The 25434-nt window shown below is 48.8% G+C and overlaps 11 protein-coding genes across 11 annotated transcripts; 4 read left to right on the forward strand and 7 right to left on the reverse strand.

Moving 5' to 3' along the window:
- The first annotated feature begins 467 nt into the window (after positions 1 to 467).
- On the forward strand, positions 468 to 3002 carry BT62DRAFT_926860 (uncharacterized protein). The gene is made up of 9 exons (XM_043185130.1): positions 468 to 537; positions 593 to 638; positions 684 to 699; positions 747 to 952; positions 1003 to 1850; positions 1904 to 2056; positions 2118 to 2241; positions 2289 to 2305; positions 2363 to 3002. Exons 1-9 carry the CDS (start codon positions 505 to 507, stop codon positions 2873 to 2875), a joined length of 1956 nt encoding a protein of 651 aa, XP_043044709.1. The 5' UTR covers positions 468 to 504; the 3' UTR covers positions 2876 to 3002.
- A 460-nt stretch (positions 3003 to 3462) lies between these two features.
- Positions 3463 to 6889, reverse strand: BT62DRAFT_407318 (alkaline phosphatase). Its single transcript, XM_043180809.1, has 24 exons — positions 6872 to 6889; positions 6392 to 6800; positions 6261 to 6336; positions 6072 to 6207; positions 5916 to 6021; positions 5752 to 5863; positions 5573 to 5687; positions 5497 to 5523; positions 5340 to 5445; positions 5139 to 5290; positions 5076 to 5085; positions 5006 to 5027; positions 4802 to 4953; positions 4725 to 4749; positions 4592 to 4670; positions 4476 to 4543; positions 4352 to 4421; positions 4166 to 4299; positions 4085 to 4110; positions 3935 to 4032; positions 3868 to 3879; positions 3766 to 3813; positions 3665 to 3715; positions 3463 to 3614 (listed from the first exon to the last, which is right to left on the reverse strand). Exons 2-24 carry the CDS (start codon positions 6733 to 6735, stop codon positions 3544 to 3546), a joined length of 2040 nt encoding a protein of 679 aa, XP_043044710.1. The 5' UTR covers positions 6736 to 6800; positions 6872 to 6889; the 3' UTR covers positions 3463 to 3543.
- Positions 6890 to 6973: 84 nt separating this feature from the next.
- On the reverse strand, positions 6974 to 8013 carry BT62DRAFT_883869 (pre-mRNA-splicing factor CWC26; the record flags this gene model as incomplete). Its single annotated transcript, XM_043182777.1, has 3 exons — positions 6974 to 7071; positions 7123 to 7222; positions 7273 to 8013. 3 exons carry the CDS (start codon positions 8011 to 8013, stop codon positions 6974 to 6976), a joined length of 939 nt encoding a protein of 312 aa, XP_043044711.1.
- An 86-nt stretch (positions 8014 to 8099) lies between these two features.
- On the reverse strand, positions 8100 to 9616 carry BT62DRAFT_407422 (uncharacterized protein). The gene is made up of 3 exons (XM_043180810.1): positions 8992 to 9616; positions 8311 to 8943; positions 8100 to 8259 (listed from the first exon to the last, which is right to left on the reverse strand). Exons 1-2 carry the CDS (start codon positions 9480 to 9482, stop codon positions 8337 to 8339), a joined length of 1098 nt encoding a protein of 365 aa, XP_043044712.1. The 5' UTR covers positions 9483 to 9616; the 3' UTR covers positions 8100 to 8259; positions 8311 to 8336.
- A 776-nt stretch (positions 9617 to 10392) lies between these two features.
- On the reverse strand, positions 10393 to 11898 carry BT62DRAFT_407224 (Yip1-domain-containing protein). The gene is made up of 10 exons (XM_043180808.1): positions 11805 to 11898; positions 11516 to 11756; positions 11421 to 11466; positions 11290 to 11369; positions 11176 to 11239; positions 11029 to 11115; positions 10962 to 10978; positions 10773 to 10909; positions 10648 to 10717; positions 10393 to 10597 (listed from the first exon to the last, which is right to left on the reverse strand). The coding sequence occupies exons 1-10, from the start codon at positions 11854 to 11856 to the stop codon at positions 10555 to 10557; spliced, it is 837 nt and encodes a 278-aa protein (XP_043044713.1). The 5' UTR covers positions 11857 to 11898; the 3' UTR covers positions 10393 to 10554.
- Positions 11899 to 12011: 113 nt separating this feature from the next.
- BT62DRAFT_926866 (26S proteasome subunit P45) lies at positions 12012 to 13758 on the forward strand. Its single transcript, XM_043185131.1, has 6 exons — positions 12012 to 12084; positions 12138 to 12749; positions 12796 to 13082; positions 13130 to 13345; positions 13395 to 13572; positions 13623 to 13758. Exons 1-6 carry the CDS (start codon positions 12082 to 12084, stop codon positions 13668 to 13670), a joined length of 1344 nt encoding a protein of 447 aa, XP_043044714.1. The 5' UTR covers positions 12012 to 12081; the 3' UTR covers positions 13671 to 13758.
- Positions 13759 to 13906: 148 nt separating this feature from the next.
- On the reverse strand, positions 13907 to 15718 carry BT62DRAFT_1038618 (uncharacterized protein; the record flags this gene model as incomplete). Its single annotated transcript, XM_043178400.1, has 2 exons — positions 14484 to 15718; positions 13907 to 14430 (listed from the first exon to the last, which is right to left on the reverse strand). The coding sequence occupies exons 1-2, from the start codon at positions 15403 to 15405 to the stop codon at positions 13907 to 13909; spliced, it is 1446 nt and encodes a 481-aa protein (XP_043044715.1). The 5' UTR covers positions 15406 to 15718.
- BT62DRAFT_1038636 (uncharacterized protein) lies at positions 15373 to 18192 on the forward strand. Its single transcript, XM_043178401.1, has 13 exons — positions 15373 to 15891; positions 15947 to 16002; positions 16050 to 16202; positions 16257 to 16638; positions 16700 to 16821; positions 16860 to 16918; positions 16965 to 17145; positions 17195 to 17232; positions 17284 to 17336; positions 17387 to 17493; positions 17542 to 17746; positions 17798 to 17942; positions 17998 to 18192. The coding sequence occupies exons 1-13, from the start codon at positions 15802 to 15804 to the stop codon at positions 18174 to 18176; spliced, it is 1770 nt and encodes a 589-aa protein (XP_043044716.1). The 5' UTR covers positions 15373 to 15801; the 3' UTR covers positions 18177 to 18192.
- Position 18193: 1 nt separating this feature from the next.
- On the forward strand, positions 18194 to 20467 carry BT62DRAFT_407530 (uncharacterized protein). Its single transcript, XM_043180811.1, has 2 exons — positions 18194 to 18230; positions 18279 to 20467. The coding sequence occupies exon 2, from the start codon at positions 18358 to 18360 to the stop codon at positions 20329 to 20331; it is 1974 nt and encodes a 657-aa protein (XP_043044717.1). The 5' UTR covers positions 18194 to 18230; positions 18279 to 18357; the 3' UTR covers positions 20332 to 20467.
- On the reverse strand, positions 20430 to 22156 carry BT62DRAFT_926868 (mitochondrial pyruvate dehydrogenase E1 component beta subunit). The gene is made up of 8 exons (XM_043185132.1): positions 22092 to 22156; positions 21767 to 22033; positions 21379 to 21717; positions 21204 to 21332; positions 21029 to 21150; positions 20842 to 20971; positions 20643 to 20789; positions 20430 to 20590 (listed from the first exon to the last, which is right to left on the reverse strand). The coding sequence occupies exons 1-8, from the start codon at positions 22137 to 22139 to the stop codon at positions 20576 to 20578; spliced, it is 1197 nt and encodes a 398-aa protein (XP_043044718.1). The 5' UTR covers positions 22140 to 22156; the 3' UTR covers positions 20430 to 20575.
- Positions 22157 to 22348: 192 nt separating this feature from the next.
- Positions 22349 to 25250, reverse strand: BT62DRAFT_990843 (ARM repeat-containing protein). The gene is made up of 12 exons (XM_043190254.1): positions 25061 to 25250; positions 24897 to 25000; positions 24605 to 24840; positions 24280 to 24549; positions 24137 to 24230; positions 24021 to 24090; positions 23824 to 23972; positions 23624 to 23775; positions 23253 to 23567; positions 23035 to 23201; positions 22809 to 22980; positions 22349 to 22753 (listed from the first exon to the last, which is right to left on the reverse strand). Exons 1-12 carry the CDS (start codon positions 25168 to 25170, stop codon positions 22409 to 22411), a joined length of 2184 nt encoding a protein of 727 aa, XP_043044719.1. The 5' UTR covers positions 25171 to 25250; the 3' UTR covers positions 22349 to 22408.
- Between the last annotated feature and the right edge of the window lie 184 nt (positions 25251 to 25434).

Raw genomic sequence — 25434 nt, forward strand, 5'->3', positions numbered from 1 at the left:
TTGCTTCCTACATACAAGGTTCACTCCCAAGGCATCTGATTATTTAATCAGATATACGTGTATCTAATCCAGGTCACCTGACTTATCAGATAAGACAAATGTACAACCAATTACGAGTAAAATAATATTATCCACAAAAGGAATGTACCTGAATCAAGGCCGTCTAGTTACGACTAAAAACTAGAAAATGGATGCCCTGACAGGCTGCCCAGATATAAAGAGTCACAAGTTTCCATAAAAATGCACAGATACAGAATTCGTAAGGAAGTCAGGCGTGGAGACTATCACATTTGCCCTCATCGATACCATTCCGTAGAAAATCCTGCGTAGTCGAACCGGCGGCGGTCATTTTGTTGGAATCAAAACCACGTAAATCGCATTTATATCGCCGGCGGTGAGTGTCTCAGAGAGCCGCCGGAATGGGCCGAGATGTGCGGCAGTGTGACAGCGGCTGCAACCGTTCTCTTCTTGACCTCCTTCTCTTCTTTAACCTTCTTCGTATTCATGGACAAGCCAAAGCGAAAGCGGCTTGCAAAGGTCAGTTGTCTCTCTCTGTGCAGCACTCGAGTACGTATCGACGACATCTTGACAGGCCTGCGATGGCTGCCATAAAAGCAAGAGGAGATGCGACGGAACAGGTAAATTCTTCGGGTATTGTACTCTCACCGACTAACTCGTCCCAGATCCTTGCAGTAATTGGTGAGAAGTACCCTCGATTGGGCCGTATTTGTCTTATATGTCGCCAGCTACTTCGCGAGCAAGCCGTGTACATATACCGATTCCAGTGGCCGCCCTGTCCCGCCCCCCCGCCAGCCGGACACGCAGCAAACGCAGCAGTATCAGTTCCCGCAGCCCTCTCAGTCGTACCCAAGCCCTTCGGGTCGCAAACGTTCCCATTCCGAGGCAGCTCCAGAGACCTTGGATCCCTTGATGACGAGGGAACTTACGAACCGTACGTCGTATGCTCTTCAACCATGTTTCATTGCTCAGCTGACCTTGCAGTGTTTTTCACTCACTGTCATCCGGCTATGTCGATAATCCACAAGCCGACCTTCACCTCATCCCTGTCACACAATCAAATCCCCCCATATCTTCTGCACGCAGTATCTGCCATTGCCGCTCCCCATTCCAAGCAGGCCTCGCTTAAAACGACGCCACAACGACATGCAGGCAGGAGGTTCGCTGATGCTGCTATCTCTCTGATGTTCGACGCTGGCGGGCGTCTTACCGCATCTGCCACTGTTCAAACTGCTCAGGCTCTATGTCTGCTCTACTTTTACGAGGTGGTTGATCAAAAAGGCTACATGTCTGATACTACCCGTAAGGATAAAAGCCATTCCGGGTGGATATCAGGGGAACGATTCCGCACCCTGACGTTGCAAATGATCCAAGCCCTCAACGTTCACACCCCGGAACATCCCCTTCTCACGCCAACACCCACTCAGGCGTATGTCTCAGAAAGTCTTGAGCGTGAATGTGTTCGGCGGATATTCTGGATTATTTATTTCGTCGATTGCATACGCGGCGTGTATTACGGATGGGAAGGCGGTGGCATGACACGGTCGTCTCCAAGTGGTAGGGGCCTCAGTATTGGTGGTGGTGTCATGGGCTTTAGCGAAGCCGAACTTCGACTTCGCCTACCAGCCGATGAGACTAGCTTCGAACTGGGCGTTGTCCATCAAAGTTTGCCGGAATATTTATACTTGCCCGCCGTTCGCACACATTATGCCTCAGAGATGGGGCACTTGACCCGGATCGCGACCCTCTACCAGAAAATAGAGGCGGCTATGGACACGCTGCAAGATCCTCAAACCAGAGACATACTTATGGAATGTCAGAAATTTTTGGATGTAAGTCTTTTGCCAGAGAATATCTTACTCAATGGTATTCATGTGGATCGTAGGAATGGGCGTCTGCCCTGCCTACTCATCTTCTATTCACGAATCAGTGTCTCACGGTTCAGAAGTCCATGTTTGAAACAAGCTCCAACTTCGGTGCTTGGTGCTATGCTTGCATCCATGTTCTCCATGCCAGCTGTGCACTTGCTTTATTAGTAGTAAGTTCCGATTCATCTCTGCGAGAGCCGAAAACTGTAGTCCAACTTGGTATTCATTCAGGCAACACAAAGGTTTGCTGAGCAAGATCATCAGCTATTCGAGGTCCCAGATTTCAGCTTTATCACGGATCGCATATACGCAGTCATTGAGATGCTCGGTTGTAGGGCCAAATATAGCCTCATTCGTGCGTGTATGCCTGCCATTCATAAAACGACGCTAATTATTACACAGAGGGTTCAGTGATATGGGTACATACACTCCTTGTATCTTTATTTATTGATGATATTGAGCTAATGGTCCCCTAGCCTTTGATCAAATACTTGAACCTAACGGACGACCAGCAAGTCGTCGATTGGCTCGAAGCTTACGAAGAGCTGACGGGTGTCCGTATGGAGAGGCTCATACGTGACAGGTGGGGTACTCCAGACGTCTGTTCCACCTTGGGTCTCGTTCGGCGACAGGGCCCTTCCGATTCAGCGATGTATTCCACACCCAAACCTGATCGTCGTACAAATCCCGATATTGACCCTACGCTGCTGCCCCTCACAGAGCGGAATAACTCCGCCGAGCTACCCATTCCCGTCTACGCATCGTCGTCGTCACACACCGCCGCCCCCCAGTCACCGTCAGCGAATCCACATTCTCACTCTAATTATCTTCCGTCTCTGAAGTCTAGCGGTTTACTTGAGTGGAGCAACGGCCCCTCTACTAGTGCCTCTCCATTGGTAGCACCTCTGGAGCGGAGACCGTTTGCCGGTCCGGATGCAGCCAGGAGTATGCCAGTAGGCATGCCTTGGCTAGCCAATGAGTCGAGATGATTTAATTGTATTGTTGCCTGGTCGTCACTCTTTTGTATTATATGTAATGTATACATGTTCTTTTATTGTTGCACTTAGTAATTAGTATGTATGCCCCGCAATGCAGACTTTCGGAATACGATCGAGTGGAATTCGGGTTTCCGGTGGACTCGGGGGCACCGTTTTGGGCGAAGCGAAACATGCGGTGACGCCTATTTGCATAAATGTCCGGCGCTAGGAGGTGGTCCCGTTTCAGGGAAGGCGAATTTTTGAGGGACGAATATAGCCTTGGCCTTGTGCTATTTGCCCTTGAACTCTGGTCTGATGCCAGAGGAACCAGATTTTTTTTTTTCGAAACATTAAGTCCGCCAAGACCATTTATATCTCGGTATAGATCCTTATAGATCTCGTTCTCGCACCTAAAAGCTCCGGCAGGGTGCCCCCTTCTACTCGGAGCCCACCCATACCTTATTGCTATCAATGAACCGGTTCATGATGTCGTCACCAGATCCAACCCAGAAGTCTAGATTTTCGAAAATATATTCGGTCAATCTTGACCTCAAGAAAAAGGTGAAATCGCGCTTCATTTCGCTTGGGAAAGTCATTGGAAATTAAATCTACAATCGTCTCATAGCTTGCTCCGCGTTCAGCGGATTGACATGAGTAAAATACTTGAGTAGAAGAAAGATTTAATAATCCTCGCTAGTTCGTCCGAGGGCAAGTGCGTCTGCAATCTTGAAGAAGATATCAATACTGTTGTCTGTAGAAGCATATGTGACTTGATCAGAAACTTCGAGGTTGGGCACGTACAGACTCCTCTGAATGCTTCTGATCCTGGGCCATTGGCAAAGACAGAAACATCTACCCAAAAATGAATTGGAACCCAGCTAACTCGCACTTTATGCACTCACCGGTAAGAGAATGAACGCCTTGTGCTTCGTCGGTAGGCAGACTTCCATCTATTAAAGACATTAAGCATCAGACCTTACATTACCTGACTCGTGGCTACTTACTAATGATGTAACCTGCGTTGTTGACCAAATCAAACGACTGAATAAGAAAAACAATAAAATGGTATACCATGGGGCTGATCGTAGGGATTGACTTCGTAGCTCCCGTCAGTGCCTTCAGTAGCAGGTAGACGAGGGCCAGTCTTGTTGATGCCATATGCCTCACGGCTGTTACAAATAATTAGCACAGTGGGGGCAAGGGCAGCGTTGTACCATTCACTGATCAGGGAATGCGACCACACCGGGCTACAAATGCACAAGGTAAGAACAACACAAGAACCGAACGATTGAAGGCACATACAACGTAGGCGTAGCGAGGCGCCCAGTTGACAGGGAAATTGGGTCCTTCAGCACCATAGACAACGGTCGCGTTGTTGGGCAGGGAGTCTGCCTCAACGGTGTATCCACTCAAGCCAGAATTCTGATACACACCAACTGAAAAGAGAGGTGTTAAATCATTGAGGCCTGAAAAGACATAATAGCTTACTCGCGCTGCGTTTCTTGCGGTCGGACGCTTGGGCGGCAAGATATTTGGTGTCGGCAGAACCGTATACGTCCTATTGAAAGATGTGGATGTTAGTAGGAATTCGACCAAAAAGATGACGGCGTACAAAGCCATGACCGTGGTCCGCTGTAACAACGATGAGAGTGTTTTCGTATTCGCCAATGTCCTTAAGGTCTAAAACACCGTTAATGCAAGTTCTTACATACTTCGGCCCCTACTTACGTTGCATGGTTGCTTTAATCGTATCGTCAAGTTCCAAAAGTTCCCCAAGAGCGCGGTCGTAATCCAGAACATGCATCATCTAATAGCAAAAGGTCCCGATTAATTGCATATGGTTTTTGCATTTAAGAGTGACCTTGTCGATGCTTGCAGCCTCAGACCTGATACACAGAGATCAGGAGATGCACGGACAATATAAATGGGTCTCCCTACATCATGAACCAACCACTGTCATTAGCCTTAGAGCGCTCCTGAAGGATATCAATGGCTTTGAGGGTCATTTGCTTGAGACCCGGTTGGTCGAGAGCATCAGTACCGTCGCCAGATGGAGAGTTTCCGAGTCCAACAAGGTTCTCAGGATAGACCTGCACAGGAATCAATATACGCACGATGCTAGTGACGAGCTTCGCTGCTGACGTTACGGTCAATCCATTTGGCCCTATGAAAAATTCATCAGATCAGGTATGGCAACTACGGTGCTACATACAGATTGCTAGCTGAGGTAGGAGATTAGGGACAGGAAACGTGAAAAAGTATCCCAAAGACGTACTGCAGAAGATGCCAAGTGTCTTAGAATCGTTTCCGGCAGCCTGAAGTTCGGTGTTGTTGTAGACAACCTGGTATCCTTCGGACGCGAAGGCCTTGTAAAAGTCCGTGCCATTTGGGGAGCCGTCCCCAGGGATGAACTGTTCGGCACCAGCACTAGTAACAAGTGTTAGAAGGCCGCAGTTAGAAGCAACTATATACCTGCCCAAAAATGACGTCAGGACCTTCGCAGCTCGTGGGCCAGTATATGTCCGGCGTGTAGGCGGAAGGACCGTAAAGATACTCGTATGCGATAGCGGCCAATTCATCACCTGTGATCAAAGCATTGTTGAAATTTTAACGCAAGCAGTCAAGTTACGTACGAGCACGAGTATGAGCGCATAACGCAGCTGTTTAATGCATTAGCGTTGAGCAGGAATAAACAACCGAATATGTAACCTGGCGTGGCATCTGTAATGAAAGCCGTGGACACCATCCCAATCGGGCCTCCAGTCCGTCGACGGAACAGCTCTGCAATAGTTTCGAATTTGGGGTCATCGAATGGATCCTTGGACTGGACGCGATCACATGAGGACAAGAATAGACTAAAGCGACGAGTGTGAGAACTGGATCCTTACACTGTCAGCATATACATTGAGCGCGTTCACAGTTGATTTCTTTCCGGAGTACAACGCAGTGGCCGAATTAGCAGAATCGGTGATAAAAGAGTCAATCGAATGGGTCATTTGGCTGGAATGAAGCAATTCTTGAGATAAGGTCGTGGGACGAGAGGTGCACTCACTGTCCCAGAGCTTCCATCTGGTCCATCTGCATGAGGGATTGATACACTCCATTGATGGACTTGTGACCAATCAGACGTGCAGCGGTGATCATTGACTGGGTCATGCCTAGAAGCCGCTTGACACGGAGTGCGCTGGTGATCAGAAACTTGACGTACCATCGCCGATAAAGAGGATAACGTTCTTGGCGGCTTTCTCTTTAGTCGGTTCCCGAACGTACCAGTTGGCAACGGTTTCCCAGTCATTGTAGTACTTTAGCTTTGCCTTGTATGATCCGGGGGTGTAAAGGGCAAGCTGATGTTAATAATAAGCTGACAGAAAAAAAACTGGCAGAGAGAGACACGTACTCCGCGATACGTTTTTGCAGCTACGTTGACTACAGACGGTGTGTCGTCGTCCTGTGCAAACAGATCCTCATAGTACCTGCAAGCATGACTCGTTGGTGGAATACTCGAACGACAGCCTAGCTGAAACCCACGTGAAGTTGTAAGTATCCACCTCGGTATCGTGGACGGAGAAGAACGTTGTCACGTCTTGGCAGTCACCGTCGTCACTAGCCTGAATGCAAAAGGTGAAGTTCTGGTCTGGGACGCCGGCATTATATGCCTCAGTGCCGTTGACTGGTGCGTGTACTTCGAGTCGAACGTCGAAGTACTGACCAGCGAGGAAGCTGGCTTGGTCCGGGGGAAAGACACAGCCCAAAGACGGACAAGCGCCGAGGCGGGTGAAGGTCTGGGCGGAGACACAGGTGAGGGCACCGACGCCAAGGAGGAGGGCGACTGTTTTCCCTTGCATGGTAGAGCTAAGCCCGAGCACAGACATAGGCGTTATATATACGAGGACTTCCAAGAGGAACACGAATGCACGTTTGCAGCAGAATTGTCGGCCTAGCGCCGCAAGGAATTTGATAAACATTTAGGCCAAGAAAACCGATGGAAAGCAGACGGAAAATACAGACTTTGGCTTGGCTTTCAGTCGCAGCCGTCCATGTCCCTGCGAGGCAGACAAACGTGTGTCTACATCACGCGGTTGATGCGTCATTGTTATTGACTCGTACTTACTACATATCGTCTACGCTCCACTGGTAGCTCTCTTGTCCCTTCCGTTTCACTTCGTTCTTGCCCTGGAACAGTTTCTTTTCGAACCCGTTACCACGATCTATTCCATGAATGAGTATTAAATACAGATATTGAGATATAGTATGCGCACCAACACCGTCCCACCGGTACCCCGGCTTTATTCCAAATCGATTTGGTGGCGGCGGAGGTCCAGTATATTGAGGTTTCCGTGGTCCCTTTGAGCGTTTCTTCTGTAGTCGAATTCAGTATGTTTTCAGGGAATAAAGGTGTATCAGCGCACCGTTAAGAATGCAGCGGCGGGATCGTTCCAAAGTTCCTTGGCCATTTGCTCTGCATTCAGGTCTTCATCGTCTGCATGACGCGCAAAGTTCTTGGTCCGGAGCCTTTCCAGCTCCTGCCTCCGTTTCTCTGCCTCGTCTCTCTGCACGAGCCCTTTACCCCATTCCATTTTCTGTGCCTCTTTCTCCTCTTTCTCTCGTTTCTTCCTCGCTGCTTCTGCTCGTGCCGTCTTGGTATCTATCTTTCTGCCAGTAGCATCACGGTACACCGTTTCCTGCGCCTTTGCAATATCCTCGGCAGTAAGCGACTCCTCTGGCTGCGTTGTCGAATTGACTTGAGGCAGAACCTTCTTCAGTTGTCGAGCAGTAACCAGGCCGCCAACAAAAGGAGTGTCCGTTTCTACAACTAAAGGCTTCTCATCTTCAGGCGGTGGGGGTGTCGGCTCTCTTGTTATGCCCGGATTTAATGTCGCCCAACCTGAACCCTCTTCTCCCATCCTCTTGCGCTTCTTGAATCCTCTGTCCTTCTCAATGACAGCTTCCGACAAATCTTCGTCTTCCTCTTTCGCGTCATCACCCCAGCCGCCGTCATTGTCTAGAACAGTGTAACCACTTGCCTGTATAGTCGAGATTTCGTTTGCCTTTCGTTTCTTCTTCTTTTGAGGGCCAAAACGTGACAGAATCGCGTCCGCTTTCGGTCCGGACATATACTTTTCTGCCAAGTACGCCTTCATATCCGACATGATGGCAAGTTGACTATAGTGCTTTGAAGGATAGTAGTGGTGTTTTAGTCAGTCGCGTTCAAACTCCGCTGTACTGATCGATCTGATTCAGTGCATTACTACGAAGTACCAGCTAGTACCAGTTTTAGCTCGTCAAAAATGAGTCCTCTCTGTACCTTTTCGTTTTATAGCACTCAAAACAACGGCATAAAAACCGAAGCGGTAGTCGAATCCTTTTATGGTCTCATTTTAGGCTATCAAAAGCTAGTGAGTACTCAAGCTCAAGTCTCAGACGATGCGAATGAAAGTCGGATACATTATCACAATTCATTCAGCACTAGCAACTACTTCAACACATCAGCCAAGTTCATAGTGACTGGTGCATTATCCATGAAATCCACGTCACCTTTCTCCAGATCTGGTTCATCAGAAAAGACATCAAAGGAATCATAATTAACATAAGCGAGGGAATCATCAGGCGGTGCAGAGTCGAAAGTCAGACGTTGTTGGGTCAGAGCTGTTGTACGAGGGCGAGGGCAAAGACGGGTACCACGCGCGGAAGTACTAGGCCTTGAAAATTTTTGAGATCCTTGCGTTTGTGTAGCAGTGCGTACGGTTTCCAGAAAGCTCCCGAGAAAAGAAGCCAACGGTCGCATCGGCGGTGCGGAACTGTCAATTGCGATTGGGAGAGCAGGTAATGTTTTAGAAGTAGAAGCATCATCAGACATAGACCGTGGAGAGGATGTGGTATAAGAAGAGCAAGGGTCTCGAATGTCAGTTTGAAGGTCGTCAAAGCGCGAAATCTGTGGTAAGGGAGCCTCCGGATCGATTTGCTGGGTTTTGTTGGGACAAGGCATGTTGCTGGCTGGCCGCACTGAAAGAAGTTTCTGAGAAGGCAGAGGTTCTTCTACAAACGTTAGAGATTCACGATCTGGAAGTAATCTCGTTGGTCTATATTCGCGTTAGTTGATGGCCGCGACCAACAAGGTATAATCTGACTTTGACCTGGGTTTGCCTTTGTTGCGAGAGTAAGATTCCTCCGCAGCATGGAGAGGGACGAAGGATAGAGGAGGACATGGTAAGAAGTTGACGTGGGATTTACGAGCCAGAGGTTCTTTGATAGGCGAGTGGCGGTGGATAGTATGCCATTGCGTTAATGGCTGTCGTGGCTTGACCCTGACGGGACCATCTGCATCCAGCTGCTTCAATTTCGGGCCTCGAGGGAAGGGTGTGGTTTTCTTGGGATCAACGAGGCACCACTGACGACGATTGCTACTCTTGCCATCAACAGATGCTTTGGCAACGATTTGAAAATGGAGCGGTTGACGGGTAGTAGATGCGTCCACCATGTCTTGCATGAAGCTATCAGAAGACTCTACGACAGTTGTGACGGCCGCTTGAAGCAACCTCTGAGCGATACTTTTCTTTGGTCTTCGGTGCTGAGCCTTGTCGAGTGAAGACGCATACTGCATATTTCGAGTCCGACGCATCCGATACTGCTTTGCCCATGTTTTCGTTCTTGTCGTTGTCAGAAATTCGTGAACGGAGACTTGGTGTTCCTTAGTGAATGCAATAGGTGAGGGTATGGGTTCTTCGACCTTAGGACGAGGAGTCAGCGGCGCATCTGGAAAGGGCAAGTAAAGGACGTGCTGGCATCTGATCAAGGTACGTCGATCCGCCTTTACACCACCACCACTTACTCGTCGTAGCTATGGATCCATATCGCCTTCAGATCCTAAGTTATCTTCATCTCGAAGTCGAGCCCCAGACGAGCCTCTGTGTGCCTACGATTTCCCCGTCAGCGCGCCCAATCTTGCTCTGCTAGGAGACATTGGCTGGATAAGAGACGATCCGACTGTTTGATTGGCTGCGTGCTCAATTGGCGCGCTTCGAAACGGTGTTCTTCGCGTGTGGAAACCACGAGCCATACGGTGTCGACGCTACCGTGAACGATAGTATGGACCGAGTACTATGTATCTTCCAGCAGTCGTCGTCCGATAAGCTCATCCTGCTCGACCGTAACCGATACTCACCATCTTCGGCTGCACCCTCTGGTCTACTCTTAACCCAGACTGCCTCGATATCCTCTCCTGGAGTGACATCGACTTCAAGCGGATTCATCGTTTTGACGCAGCTTCCTACCTGATACCCTTCACCAGACCGACTTCGCCTGGTTGTGCGAGTCTGTCGAGACTATTCGTCGCGACGAGCCTCACCGTCGTGTCGTCGTGCCCATCCACCACGCACCCACCATCAAGGGAACTGGTGACCCAAAGTACATTGGCGGGCCAACAAACTGCATTTGCCACCGAACTTACTGAGCTCCTCTGCTGGACTTGGCCCGTGCACATATGGGCCTTTGGTCATACCCGTTGGTGGCCGAGCGAAATGTCAGAGTATACGTTAATCAACGTGGCGCCGGTGGTCCAGGGTTTGACCCCAGCAAAGTGGTTCTATTATAAAGGTGCTATGAACAGGGATTCAACATCCCGAGATCCTGTGGAGCCGCACAACTTCAATGTTCGACAAGTAATAAATAAGATACGCGACCATAACCACATCCTATTGTATAAGAATCATCCAAGCCAGGATGAAGTAGAAAAGGCTATGGATTTGTCACTTTTAAATCACAATAGAGCAAAAAGCGTTACTGACAGTAAGGGGTAAACTGCTAAGAGGATCCGCTGTGCATCGATTTTTGTTCCATCGAGGAAATTGACAGATGCTACAAGAATCATAGCATTCATAAAAGACTTGATGGAAGGACAAACAAAACCTACCCCATACACACCAAGCCCACGCCACGAGGGCAATCGGAGCGCGCACGTAAATAATGCGCACGAAGCAGGAAATGAAGGCAGCAATATCTAGAGGCGCTATGCAATAACCTAATACGCACAGACCCTGGAAAAAAGACCTGCAGGAAAGCTACTGAGCAACGACCGTATAAACCTAGGAGAGAAACTCACACTCGACCACCAAGGAGCTATCACGAAAGAGGTTAATATCATGGTTCAGGTGCCTAAGCTTACTAACCTTGGCTTGCACCGTAACCGCTAGAGCACCCAGAGAGCAGATTACGATAACACTGGTAAATATGCCCAATGACTGGCTGGGTGGCGCCTGCCATGAAGAGACATTAGACATGCTGAACATTGAGGTAGATAAAAAAAATTGACGTACGTTCACGCTGAGCATTATTCCAAGGAAAAGACAGAGTAGCAACGGGCCCCATAAATCCCAATCCCTGGATAATTTAAGCAACAAGATATAATGTATGATAATGATTCGAAGCACCTTAGAACTTCACGGCCTGTAGTCCGACGAGGATACAGAACTTGCACAAGTTTTGAGTATATTGAAAGTAGATCTCGTGCCTACAAACATATAATGAACAGGCGGCAGCAGAAAACCTTGTAGTCACTTACAATGGTAGTCAGGACCGGCTCATCGAGGGTGTCAACACCGGAGTATCTTGAATATCATTGAGAAGGCAGTGAAATATTTGGATTGAACGACATACCTCGTTTCAACTTTGATACCACCAACAGTCTGGCGTGCTCCTGGCCGAGGCGCACCTCCGTTTGCAGAGCTGCCTATGTTCCCAGAAAGAATAGGACTAGAAAGCCGCCCATTGCTCGAAGCGGGGGCTAATTGGTCAGGCTCCCTAGCGCGACCCTTCCCTTTATCTGATGGTTGTGGTGACTGCATAGATGGATGAGTGAACCCCGGGATGCTCTCCTCATCCAGGTCATCATCATCATCTAGAAAAAGAGATAAGGAACGAGGTAAAAGCTCAATACTCTGCATACCCGCTTGAATGAACTGGGAGTTCGCCGTCAATGGTGTCGTAGTTGAATTCATCGTGTTTTCGTGCTGGCCAGAACACGTTAAGTTACTGCCGTGACACGCATCACATAGCGTCACATCTACATCACGACATTGACATTGTCACGCTCACGCATATCCGAATCAGGACACTGACGCGTCGCCCTTGGCTGTTGCATTCTTATTGCGTCCTTATACACATCCACCTCCCTCTATCCTCTCTATTCTTCGCCCAGTTAACCGCACAAACAACACGTAGAAATGGTTTGTTTCACCTTTCTACATATACAAACTATCTAATCAACATTGACTTCTAGGGTAACCAGCCATCGGGTCTACCACCTTCGGGCCAAGGAAATGACGGAAAAGACAAGGCAAAAGACCAGCAACCACAGAAGAAGAAATGGGAACCGCCCCTTCCGACGAGAGTTGGGAAGAAGAAAAGACGAGGGCCATCCGCAGCTTCGAAACTCCCAGCCGTTTACCCTACAACTCGATGTCGGCTCAAGTTGCTGAAGATGGAACGTATCAAGGACTATTTACTGCTAGAGGAGGAGTTTGTGCAGAACCAGGAGCGGCTAAAACCTGAGGCTACACGAGAGGAGAAGAATGAAGAAGACAGGTCAAAGGTGGATGACCTGCGTGGAAGCCCAATGGCGGTTGGCACAATGGAGGAAATCATCGATGATGACCATGCTATCATCAGTACTGCCTCGGGTCCGGAATTTTATGTCTCTATCATGTCTTACGTCGACAAGGACCTCTTGGAACCCAATTGTCAAGTCCTACTTCATCACAAGACACAATCAATTGTCGGTGTACTACAGGATGACGCAGATCCTCTTGTCAGTATTATGAAACTCGATAAAGCGCCTACGGAAAGTTATGCCGACATTGGTGGATTGGAATCTCAAATTCAAGAAATCAAAGTATGTGGAATTGCCGTGTCTTTTTCGCCTTACCCATTTTGCCCAGGAATCTGTGGAGCTGCCCCTTACACATCCAGAACTATACGAAGAAATGGGTATCAAACCGCCCAAGGGCGTCATATTGTATGGTGTTCCAGGGACGGGAAAGACACTTTTGGCCAAGGCTGTCGCCAACCAGACATCGGCGACTTTTTTGCGCGTCGTTGGTTCCGAACTTATTCAGAAGTATCTAGGGGACGGACCGAAACTTGTTCGTGAATTATTCAGAGTTGCAGAAGAGCACGCGCCGAGTATTGTTTTCATTGATGAAATCGACGCTATCGGTACAAAACGGTTCGTCCTCTGACTTTTTGTTGCGATTGAGACTGAATTTATTCAAGGTACGACTCAACGTCCGGAGGAGAGCGTGAAATCCAACGTACCATGTTGGAGTTGCTCAACCAGCTGGATGGTTTCGATACCCGAGGAGATGTCAAAGTGATCATGGCCACGAATAAGATCGAGTCCCTAGACCCCGCCCTTATTCGACCAGGTCGAATCGACCGGAAGATTGAATTCCCTTTACCTGATGTCAAGACGAAACGGCATATCTTCAAGTGTGATTTCTCTTCATGTTTCCTGCGCATTTGTTTACCACATTTCTAGGCTACATACTGCGCGCATGAACTTGAGTGAAGATGTTGACCTCGAAGAATTTGTCATGACTAAGGATGATCTTTCTGGTGCCGACATCAAAGCGGTATGTACAGAAGCCGGTCTGCTTGCACTGAGAGAACGTCGGATGCAAGTTACCAAAGTGGACTTTACGTCGGCAAGGGAGAAGGTTAGTCCGAAAATTTATTACCGAATCAAGATCCTCATAATGCTCGACAGGTATTGTACCGAAAGAACGAGGGAACACCGGAAGGCTTATATCTGTAATATTCATGTCTTCCTTACTTTCCTACGATGCGTAATAGCAGTAAATTATTTTGAAATCTTAGAAACGCGACTTGTCAGGTGACGTGCGCCCTTGCAATTAACGTAGTCGCTGTCAGTGTCTATGAATCCCGAAACTTTTTGCTTTTTCTTTCAATTTATGTCACCAAGTCGGACTGCGCCGACTAACTTATTCATATTACATGTATCACTAAAGAATTGTACGCCACGTTCACCCCTTACTTAGGCTCCATGAAGTCTAACACGGAATCCAGCACAACCTTTGGTGGCAGCAAGAGCCGCTGCTCAGCTTCCCCGCCAGGCCTCTCCGTATTCAAATCAACCACGTCTCTCCTTGTCGTACAACGTAACCCCACTTCCGTCGTTATCAGAATGTCGCCTCTGGACGTCCCATAGTCACCAAAAGCGTCTACCATTCTCCTTGGATCAAAATTCGACTCGTTCTCAATAGCAATGATATCGAACCGCGTCGACATTATCTCCTCTCGCGTTACCTGGGCCAGATTAGAGACCGTCCTTGCTATACGTTTTATCTGATCTCCAAATCGCGTTCGAAGCCCATCCCGCGTCGACAAAGACAGTCTGTCAGTGGTTGGACAGCCCGCAATAAAGATAATGTCGGACGACCAGCGAAACATGGTCTCGGAAAGTTCGTTGATGGAGTAGTCGTTAAGATAGGGATACATTGTGTGGATATGTCGGTGCGTCAAAGCCCTCCATCTGGACGACGTTGGCTGAGGTTCTGATTTTCTGGTCTTCAGACAATGGCACATATATTCGGAAATACCCTCTTACCAGCCATATACATGTGCGCATATATCTGAGATAATATGCTGTCCGGTTTCGACGGGAACCCCATACAGAATGGCAGCAGCGCGCGCGCCACACAAGTAGAGAGACATCCCTGCAAGGCAAGCTGAACTAGCATGGGATCCTGCGAATGGTCTCTCGTCGACAGTATCCGCGCCAGATCAGCGCCCAGCCGAGTTGCAGTATCTTGTATAGCCTGATTCGTGGCTTTCGATGATGATGGGTATGCCTTCTTGTCAAAAGTGCAAAGCTCTGTCGCAGCCGCCGCAAATTGGAGAATTTCAGAATTGAGGTCCTGAACTGCTTGGAGGAGCTGAGCGCCCGACCAACTGTCCGTCCTTGTCATGTACACCTCCTCACTCTTCAATTGCGCCCTTTGTTCCTCTGATGAAAGAGATGTAGCTTCTTCCTCGACCTTCTCATCAACGTTGTCCAGCTCGTCCTCCTCGGCACTGTCATTCCGGTGATTCCCTGTCTGCGGTCCCTGCGGTATCTTGTCAGGGCTACTTGCCCTGAGTAGATCTCTTGTCTCCTTCAACGACTTCTCAAGCATCATACAACGCGCCTCCAACTTCGACACCTCCAGCTTCGCCCCTACAAGCTCTTTCCGCGTATCTTCCAATTCTCGACGTACAGATAACATATTTGATCCAGGCGACGAGAAACAGGTGCATGTACCTTGCCGACGGTCAGCGGCGTCTAATCTTTCACGTAACGATGCGCACTCTTGTGTTAATTTCGCAATAGGGTCGGGCACGGGGGTCAGGGTCCTCGAGTGAGGGTCACTGTCGGCGTGAGAGGATGATGAGGACACAGCTCGAGAGGAAAGGGTAGGACTACGGAGCGCAAAAAACTCGACTGTTGTATCGTACAACCCTCTGAGATGCAGGTTAGCGGTGGGCAGCATGGTTGCGAAAATGACAACGCCAAACACTGCCGGTGCGATGCGATAATCAGTGATTTTGTGATCCTGCAACTCTCCCGAGAGAAGACAGGGGATTTACTTGGTTTACCCACGAAAGTTGGCACTTTTCAAACATCTGGAAAACGCGGACGCCATGCGACATGACAGCCTCGTTGCATACACATTTCTTCTGGAACGTTTCGGAACGAGGTTCCAGGGAATTCCATCAAACTCCGCATCACCTCGAGGCAAGAACGCGTCTTCAACCGCCTTCATGCCGCGTGTTGGCAGTTGCTTTCTATCTCGTTCCACGATCGTAATCCACTATAACTTTGCCGCGCTATCTCTCGATACACTTGTCTTTCTCACTTCTATCTCATCTACCTGCTGTATGTCACCATGAAGCCTTCGGCAGATACGAGAAAACCTTACACGGGCACATCCCGCTCCCTGGTTTTGGCGATTGATGTGGGAACAACCTTTAGCGGGGTAAGCACGCCATATACGCCCCTATGGACCCTTGTTCACCATCGGTTATCCGTAGGTCTCCTATGCCATCCTTGAGCCGGGGGAGATTCCCAAGATCCATGGTGTTACAAGGTTCGCCACCAGGTCAGCCACGAATCATATCTCTAACTCCCTTCCAGGTTTCCCGGACAAGAACATGTTGCAGGGAACTCAAAGATACCGTCGATCATGTACTATGATAAGCATGGGAGGGTCATGGCAGCTGGCGCAGAAGCGGACTCAAGCTTTGTTGCATCACAAGCGGAAGACGAGGGATGGATAAAGGCAGAATTGTGCGCTTGACTCAAACATTGTAGCCATTGGCGCGTGCTCACCTCATCCTCCAGATTCAAATTGCGCCTGCGGCCAAGGATGATGAAGCTCAATATGAATGGGATGCGCTTGGGCCCTCTTCCATATCGCAAAACCGCCGTCCATGTCTTCGGCGACTTCCTCTCGTACCTCTACCAATGCACCCGGGCATTCGTTGTGGATACACATGCCAATGGTGCTGCGTTATGGAAAGCTGTGGAACATGACATCCAGTTTGTGCTCTCTCATCCTAATGGCTGGGAAGGTGCCCAGCAGACGAAGATGCGGTGGGCTGCAGTTCATGGACAACTTATTCCGGACACGAACGAGGGGAAGGCACGAATCCGGTTTGTGACCGAGGGCGAAGCGAGTCTCCATGCGTGTGTTTTGAACGGCCTAGCCTCCGATGTACTTTCAGTAAGTCTATATGCAATTTCATATTTCGTGGCGTGACGCATTTTCAAATGTTATTCTGTAGGACTCTGGACAGGCTGGTTTCTTAGTGGCAGATGCCGGAGGTGGGACTTTCGATCTTAGTTCCTACACTATTCTTGCACAGCATCCGTTAGTGATTGAAGAAATCGCACCACCCGATTGTACGTCAGTACGCCCGTCAACGACTTCGTGGCTAATATCAGCACAGGCATCTTTGCTGGATCCGTCTTTGTGAGCAGGCGTGCCAGAGAGTTTTTAAAAGGTGGGTTTGCCTCGTCGTTGCCTCACTGCGCCTGACTCGTATTCAGAGAAGCTGAAGAACTCTAAATATGGAACGCCTGACTCGTTGGACCACATCACAAGGCGCTTTGATGAAACTACAAAGCGCCTATTCCGAGACAAGAATGGTTCTCAGTTCATACCGTTTGGTTCCCCCCTTGACAGAGATCTCAGTGTTGGAATTCGGAATGGGCAGCTAAAACTAACAGGGTATGTGAGAAACAGCAGTCTTGGTTAAACTTACACTATCGTTTTCCAGCGAAGAAGTCGCTGCGTTATTTGAACCTTCAATTCAGGGTAGGTCACTTTAGCTTCTAGGTTAATAGGACTAACCGACTCCGGTTCTAGCTGCCGTGGCCGCCATCAAGGCTCAGATAGTAGCTTCAAAGGGCCTCATCAAGGTAATACATATAACTTCCATACCACCTCATCACTAACGACGACGACGTAGTCTGTGTTCCTTGTTGGTGGATATGCCGCAAGTTCATGGCTATCCACGCAACTTCAAGAAAGGCTCGCTCCTGAGAAGGTCGCTGTCAGCCGTCCGGATACACAAACGTCTGTCTTTATATTATATCTGTGGAATGACAGCTCAAATCTTTCCAGGTCCAAAGCAGTCGCCGATGGTGCCATTGGATTTTACTGTGATCATCATGTCTCTGCTCGAATAGCGAAGTTCATGTACGGCGTTGAATACCTTCGAGCGTACAATGAAGAAGACCCGGACCACGTCGCGCGCGAAGACAGGCTCACCGAATTGCCTTCTGGACCCAAACTTCTCCCAGACGCATTCGATTGCATCTTGGCTAGGGTAAGTTCATTTTCCTATGAAGGTGTAGAATCATGTCTAACTCCTTGCTAGGGCGTCAAAGTGAAGGAGTCGACCGTATTCACCAGAAAATACTGCACGGAACTCACGAATCTCTCTATGCTTTCGGTATTTGAGGTTGAGATATGGTGCTACCGAGGAGGAGATATAATTCCACAATGGATTCAGCGTCATACAGGTTAGTCCTTTTTCCCTCTCTTCCATGTCAATTCCCTGAATAGTTCGATGGAAAGATAAATTTTCTACGCTGTGTCTCGTCCGTGCCGATTTGTCTCCGTTGAGTGGCATAGTACAGTCGAAGACAGGCAGGGACGGAAAAGAATACTGGACCATTGTGTTCTCCATTGAGATACATTTTGGTTTGACAGAGTTCAAAGCGCGTATCAAATGGGTCGATAATGTAAGTGATTGATTTTGTGCGTTGTTGTCCTTGAACTCATTCTGTTTGCAAGGGGACGATCAAATAGTGGGTATCGAAGTATGATCTCTTGAATATCACTTATGTTTGTTTCAGTGGACCTGCATCTATCATTTACAATGAGCGCGGCCATCGAGCAGAAGAAGAAGAACCTGACGTCAATCCTGAAGATGACATGACCGTGGACGCACAATCTGAGAGACAGTGTTCTCTACCAGGATCAAGAACTCAAACTCCTGATCCCCGCCGTTCACCCCCGGGCAGCTTTTCAAGCAACCGTTCATTGCATACTGGACACTCTAATAGGGAATCAGTATACTCAGCAATCCCGGAAGTCGTTTGCGATAGATCCGCTTCCCGTAATGGAGGAGACGCCGATCGTTTGCGAGGGCTAGATACCACCCGGAGTCTTGGTAATAGTAGCGTTCGGGAGAAAGACCGTGGGCGAACAAAGGACAAAGGCAAAGAGCGGGCCCGAGACATTGACGCGTCGACAGAAGGATCAAGTCCTCGTAGTTCTTCCGCGCTTGCCGAAGCACTGTCATCCGTTTGGGGATCAGCCATCTCGCCTCTGAAGAGCCCGCCTTCCATGAAGGGGGGGAAGTCCAGACTCGCCTCCTCGACAGGAACACCGTCAGTCAGAGGAGGCCAACTTCCACCAGATCCGGCTCCTCCCATCGGTTTCCCTGACGTTCAAGTCCCACAGTCGCCACGTCATTCCGTTTCCGGTGTCAAAAATACGGTGGAGGCGTCAATCGAAGCGCCAGTCTCGTTGCCGCCCTCGGACAATCAGGTTGATCATGCACACTCAGGCTCTCATGTGGCTTCAGCTGTTGCAAGTCCCAAGAAGTCTGGCGCAGCAACGCCACTGGCAGCTGAAAGTCACTCAATTTCGCCAGTGTCGTCGGAACCTGCTCCAGCGCCTGTTGAGTCTCTATCTAAGCCAATGTCACCTGTCATTGCCCCCTTATCTTCACCTCTGATTTTAAACGACGATTCCAATCCTTGGACAAATGCAACTGATGCCCCGGAAGTCGAATCATCGAATCCACCAGAGGAAACATCCGTCCTGTTCTCTACCGAACCACTCGTGGCCAGCAATAATCTTTCAAGATCGCTGAGCGGTAACAAGACGCCTAAAGCAGCTACGCCGAGGGTAGAACCCTCGCCAAAGCCAGAGCCATTCACATTAGCGGCTCTTGCAAGTCGGATTGCTTCGTCTGCTTTCGGAGGCAATGGAACCAGCAAAACGTCGAGGATCTCTGGATCAACTTCATCGAAGGCAGGATCCTCTCTATCCCCTGTCGTTTCACAGGTTGCGGAGGTCAAAGTTCCTCCTCAAGCAGATAATATGGCGCCTCCTCCTGACCCTACAGCGGAAGCGACATCCCCGCAAATTGTTGCAGCAAAATCTCTCATTTCATCGCCAAGGCCACCAAAGTCACCAATGGCACCCCTATCTACTACACACTCACCCAAGCCAGAGACGACGGAACCTCTTCCAGAGACTTCTGCGTCATCAATAGATCCGGCCCCTTCGTCGTCGCCCGAGGCTGAGGCTGATGAGATACCAGTTGAGGCATCTTCTGCCGTTCCCGCTGTCCCAAAGTCAGCTGCTCCATCCAAACCACCTTCGCCGAAACCAGAGAACAAGGTATTCGAAAGCTCCGCAGAAGCGTCATCGGCAGAAGGGCTAGCACTAGCAGAAGCACCAGGAAGCCCAGCACCAGTGGAACCAGCAGTGATCGCACCCGTAGAACCAGCAACAGTCGAACCAACTGCTGAAACAGAACATCCCGCCATAGCAGAAGAAACCATCTCAGACCTAGTAGTCATGGAGACGACTCAAGCGAGTAGCACGGAGGCTGAAGCACCACCAACAGATACAGCACCGCCGGAAGAAACGTCTATAGCTGATTTACCCAAATCCCCCGTTCCGAAAACACCGCTGAAGTTGGATACAGACATCCCACCAACGACAGGTCCGTCGTCGGCGGCTGACGCGGCAACCACGTCCTTTACAGAGGCCGGAACTACCGACAAGGATGAGGAGGCAAAAGATGATGAGGCAAAAGACGAGGAGCCGGAGGAACCCAACCAGAATCAAGGTGCGAAGAAGAACAAGAAGAAGAAGAGTAAGAAGAAGTAAAGAGTTAGAGATACTGGCACTTTCTTTCCCTTGGCCGTGATGTTTTCACGTGGAGCATATGATATACGGTTAGGTATAATGTCTTGCTTAATTTACTTCAGGAATTCTGCTGGCTCGATGCTGGATTCATGGAACATGATTGAATTAAGAACGGAATCCACAGTAAGCATAACACGACATGGATAAGGGAGGAAGCCCATCCATCACGATAAATATGTAAGATATCTAAGAGATCAGTGTGCGTCTAGTAATAGTGAACCTAAGACTTGGGTTCAGCCTCCCCGTACAATATATACAGTTGAATATCTCACCTCTTCCCGTTCACGACCTCTCATGAAAGGCGGCTCAGTACCAGCATAGTAGATCGACGTCCAAAGTTCCTTAGTATCAGGTTCCGGGGAAGCCTTGGCTTCCTCAACCGCCGCATCGACCTCGGCCTTTGCGTCCTTGTCGATTTGCTGAGGAATGGATTAGAAATTGGGAAGTAATATGCTCAAAAGAATATTTCACCTTGAGCTCTTGCTCGGTGGCGAGACCCCACTCCTCGATGTACTTCTGGAGACCGTGGATAGGGTCTTGGGTACTTCGCATCCGCTGGACTTCTTCACGTGTGCGGTAAGTAGTACCAGGATCAGACATCCTGATGTGCGCACAGATTAGATCTGGTGAGTTCACGCAAAAACATTGGTGGACTTACGAGTGTCCACCATATCGATAGGTGACGAATTCGAGGAGGAGAGGCCCTTTCTTGTCTTCAACAGTCCACTTTCTGGCGTACTCTACAGCCTGCTTGGCAGCAACGATATCCATTCCATTAACCTAGAGAGATGATCGCTAGCATCATGTTCTGTAGAGGATAAAAGGTGTATTACCTGGAGACCAGGAATGTAATCCCCCCGCTTAAAGTATTCAGTGTTGGCTGAGCTGCGCTCCGCGGATGTTCCCATTCCATATTTGTTGTTTTCACAAACGAAGACGCAGGGAAGATCCCATAATTTAGCCTAAAAGTACACTTTAGCATTATACGACGCAAGCAGTCAAGCTTACCATGTTGAAAGCTTCAAACACTTGCCCCTGGTTAGCAGCTCCGTCACCATAGAGTGCAAAGGTGCAACGAGGGTGTTCAGAATATTTTTGAGCAAAAGCAAGACCAGCTCCGAGGGGAACCTGGGCTCCGACAATACCATTTCCACCAAAGAATGTAGGAGTAAAGATGTGCATTGAACCCCCTTTGCCGTGGGACATTCCAATCTTTCGTCCCAAGAGCTCACCAATAACACCCTTTATAGATCCGCCACGAAGGACTGCAAAAGGATGGCAGCGATAAGAAGTGATGACATAGTCGTCAGGCGTCAGACCATGGTGAATACCGACAGAGACGGCTTCCTGGATAAGTCTTCAGTAGCAGTAGAAATTTTCCACACAGACAACACACCTGTCCAATAGCCAAATGGCAGAAGCCACGAATGAGTTTTGCCTGGTATAACGCGCCAGCGGCTTGCTCCATTCGACGCATCGTCGACATCCGCCTGAACATCGTTATGAGCTCGTCCTTGGAGACTTGAACGTCCAGTGAAGGAGGCTCGCAGTTGAATGTCTGGAACGAGTCTTCATGCAGCTTGACCTTGAAAGGGCCTGAGATAGAGGCATCTTCATGAAGAGTCGTGGTGTCAGCCGAGGTTTGGATAGTGCGTACGAAGGGCTACATCGCATCAGAGTTACTGGGCTTCATCATTGAGGACAGCGAGGAGAGGACATACCGCTCGGAATATCCTTTGGGAGGCACGAAGACGAGCCAGCGAGGCCATGGTGGTAAGGGAAAAGCAACGCCCAAAATGTGGGTCAGCCCCGGCAAAAGTCCGCCAAAATTTGGGGTGGTTTGCCCTGTGGGAAAGTTTTGCCTATCTGATAGGCCCTACGATTTGAACACCATGAGAAATATACAAGTATGATATATGTATCTTGCACTCAAGTTGGTAATTGGAAATCACCGAGCCTCGTCATGAGCAGACATTGCAAACCAGGGACGCAACTATTTCATTATCTGGATGAGGTACAAACGTGAACTTGGCGAAAATTATGGTCCGTATTCTAGCCAGTTCAATGCCAACCGTGCATGCTCAATAATGTCCTTCTCTTCTTCGATAGCGCTGCTTGTATGTGCATGGCTCATAGTCAATCCTCCGCCAGTCCACTCGCAGATATGCCGCAATGTCGACAGAATGCCGGCTTCGACCATCTCCTTCCGTCCATTGGAGCTTCTCCGTGCAAGCTCAAGGATACATCCGACTGCTGGCCGACGAATTTCAGGTTTGCACTCTGCCAGACATGTCTTGAGGGAAAGAAGGATTTTGGGACAAGATAAGATGAGGTCCTGCTGGACTTCAGAACCATTGGCGAGATTCGCAAGGAGAGACGCCGCCTTGACAAATAGGTAAATGAGATTATTTCACCCTCTACATATTAAAAAGACACACCTGAAGGACGACGTCTTCGTCACGAGATTCCAAAGTTACTACAAGACGGTCTAGTAGAATATGCGTGCCCAAGCCTTCAAAGACCATGTCGATGGCCTCTTCGTCTTCAGCTAAATTCCGCACGATGTTGAATGCTTGTTCCTGGATACCTTCTGCCGGATCAGCAAGTAATCTAGAATATCCGATTATTATGAAAGGTTCCCTGGCACAAACATAGATGGCATACCTGGAGAGCTGGGACCAACCGATCTGGTTCATAACCTCCTTTTTAATTTCTAGCGATGTCTTGCGCAGTAAATTTTTGATGGCCCATAAAGCACTTAATCGTAACGTCGGATCCCCAGAGCCCAAAAGCTGTATGAGGCGTGGTAGTAGTCCTTGATCTAGATATACCTGCATCCTCACTAAGTATAGGGGAAACACAGAACGAAAGGAAAAACATACGGGTCTCAACGGAGAAAATTCGTTGACGATGTTACACACTGCAGAAAGCGCAGCAGACAATACCCTTCTATCTTCATCTTCCTTCTTGAATATTTGAAAGACGACCATACCCAGGCCACTATCTACGAGATTGGTGCGTAATACAGCCACAGCCCGGCTGAGGGCCCGTATGCACTGACAAGCGGCATATCGGACTCCCACATGACGATGCGACAGGGAGACATGAATAGTGGGAAGTAATTTCAAGTCATCAGTCAAAGATCTACGAATGTCATTGTCGAACATTGAAATGGATGCTATTGCTGTAAGAGCGGCCTTCATAAGGAGGACAGTCTGCTTAGCTTTCTCAGAAGGAGGCACTCTGTGCATACCTCTCTTAGTGAAGACACACTCTCGGGTTCTTCCTCTTCCCTTTCGTTCAAATCCGGGGGCGTGATAGACTGAACTAACGCAGCAAGTCGCCGAAGAGACCCACGTTCCCATGCTATGTGGCACAGAATTGCTTCATCGGTAACCAGATAATCTAGGACATGATGTAAGAACGTGTGGAACCGTACATCAGAGAGCATACATAAGATGAAGCAAGCTTTGCATCGGTTCTGTACTGTACCTGTAGGCGGCGTGGCAATCATGCGATTTACGACGCTTAATATCGTCCTTGCAGAGTAGTCATCGACAGGTGCGGAATGACTTGCACTGGATCGAACAATATGTATCACGCTTGGAAACTATAAGTCAGCGGTTAGCACGGAACAGTGACGACAATACCATAGACAAGCAGCCAGCTGAACCTCAGGAATCCTGGATTTTGTTAGTGAAAGAATGTGTGAGAGTGTTGCTAAACGAGTTAGACAATGATTAGGCAAACAAAGTTGCGGACTCACCATCTTTCTCAGCGATGGGTTTCGTTAGAGCTACTGCCACGGTTGCATTATCCTTGCAAAGGGCAGCCAGGGCTAACAACAGGCTTTCCTGATACTATAGCTACATTAAATGCGAAGATATATGATGAATACTGAAAACGTACTTTGTAATCTCTACTGGTCAGCAACAGTGAACTGAGATTTCTAGCGGCCCAACCTCCATGACGATGCAACGAGCTTGAATTTGTTGAAGTCTTTTCCCATCCGCGCTTTGTTTTGACTTCTCTCGCGCGATCCGCGACAGGCAGCCACTCTGTGACTGCTGTTCGGTGCTCCGCTGTCCGAAGAGCACTCCCAAGTAGTAGTGCTATCGATGTGCTGGTCTGAACCGACGGATCAATGAGAAGAGGAAGATAAATGTCCAGAGAATCGATCTTCAAGATTCAAGTCCGTCAATTTAGGCCATCTGGAGAAAAAACTGACACCAACATGAAACAGGAAATCCAGAGTGACTTTTGCCTCGTTCCTGATGGCAGATGAATCTGCCCTCAAGCCCCACTGTGACGGACCCACGGTCTCTGCAACAGCCACGGCGATAGCTCTCAATGCACGAGTGAATGCAGCTCTGAGGAATGTCGAATCGGTTGGTTGTATTTTGGCAATGGCAAACAACAACGCCCGATGGACGTCGGCCCTCAGCAAGCTCCCCAGGGCGTCTTCAGAACCTATAAGAAAGGCTTCATCAGTTATGAGAGGCCCAATTTGACGACGACAGAGGGACCATAAGATATCGACGTTATGATATGGGCGGCCTCGATGCGAATATCGTCCTTTGACCCTTGCGGCTCATCTACTACAGGCTCGCGATTCAAAGATTCGACAAGCCTTCACGTAAAGTCAATACAACGTTCTGGAAAGAAAGATTAGAAGTCAGATGTGACTTACATTTGAATAAATACCTCGTCCCGAGCACACTGCAGCTTGACGGATGGATTCCCAATGACATTGTTCTTGATTTGCTTCAGATTAGATACAGTCATTGCTTCAATGGTCATCGCTACGTGTCTTGCCTGACCGAAATGGATCCGAGCGTTACGGTAATGTAGGTGAGGTGGCAACAGAATGTGAACAGGAGCTGTGCCATTTTGGGGCAGCTGCTTGATGGCTCAACGATGATAAATTTTTCAATGATACATATTCTGTGCATTGCTTGCTCAATGTGGACGCCGAAGAAAGGTAAGGGTATACGTATAACTTGACAATAATAAAGCAGATTTTTTGTGTATATGCCATGGTCGATGGGGGCGAGAGCCCAAGCC

This window comes from Guyanagaster necrorhizus (assembly GCF_019112545.1).
Source record: "Guyanagaster necrorhizus MCA 3950 unplaced genomic scaffold BT62scaffold_3, whole genome shotgun sequence".
NCBI lineage: Eukaryota > Fungi > Basidiomycota > Agaricomycetes > Agaricales > Physalacriaceae > Guyanagaster > Guyanagaster necrorhizus.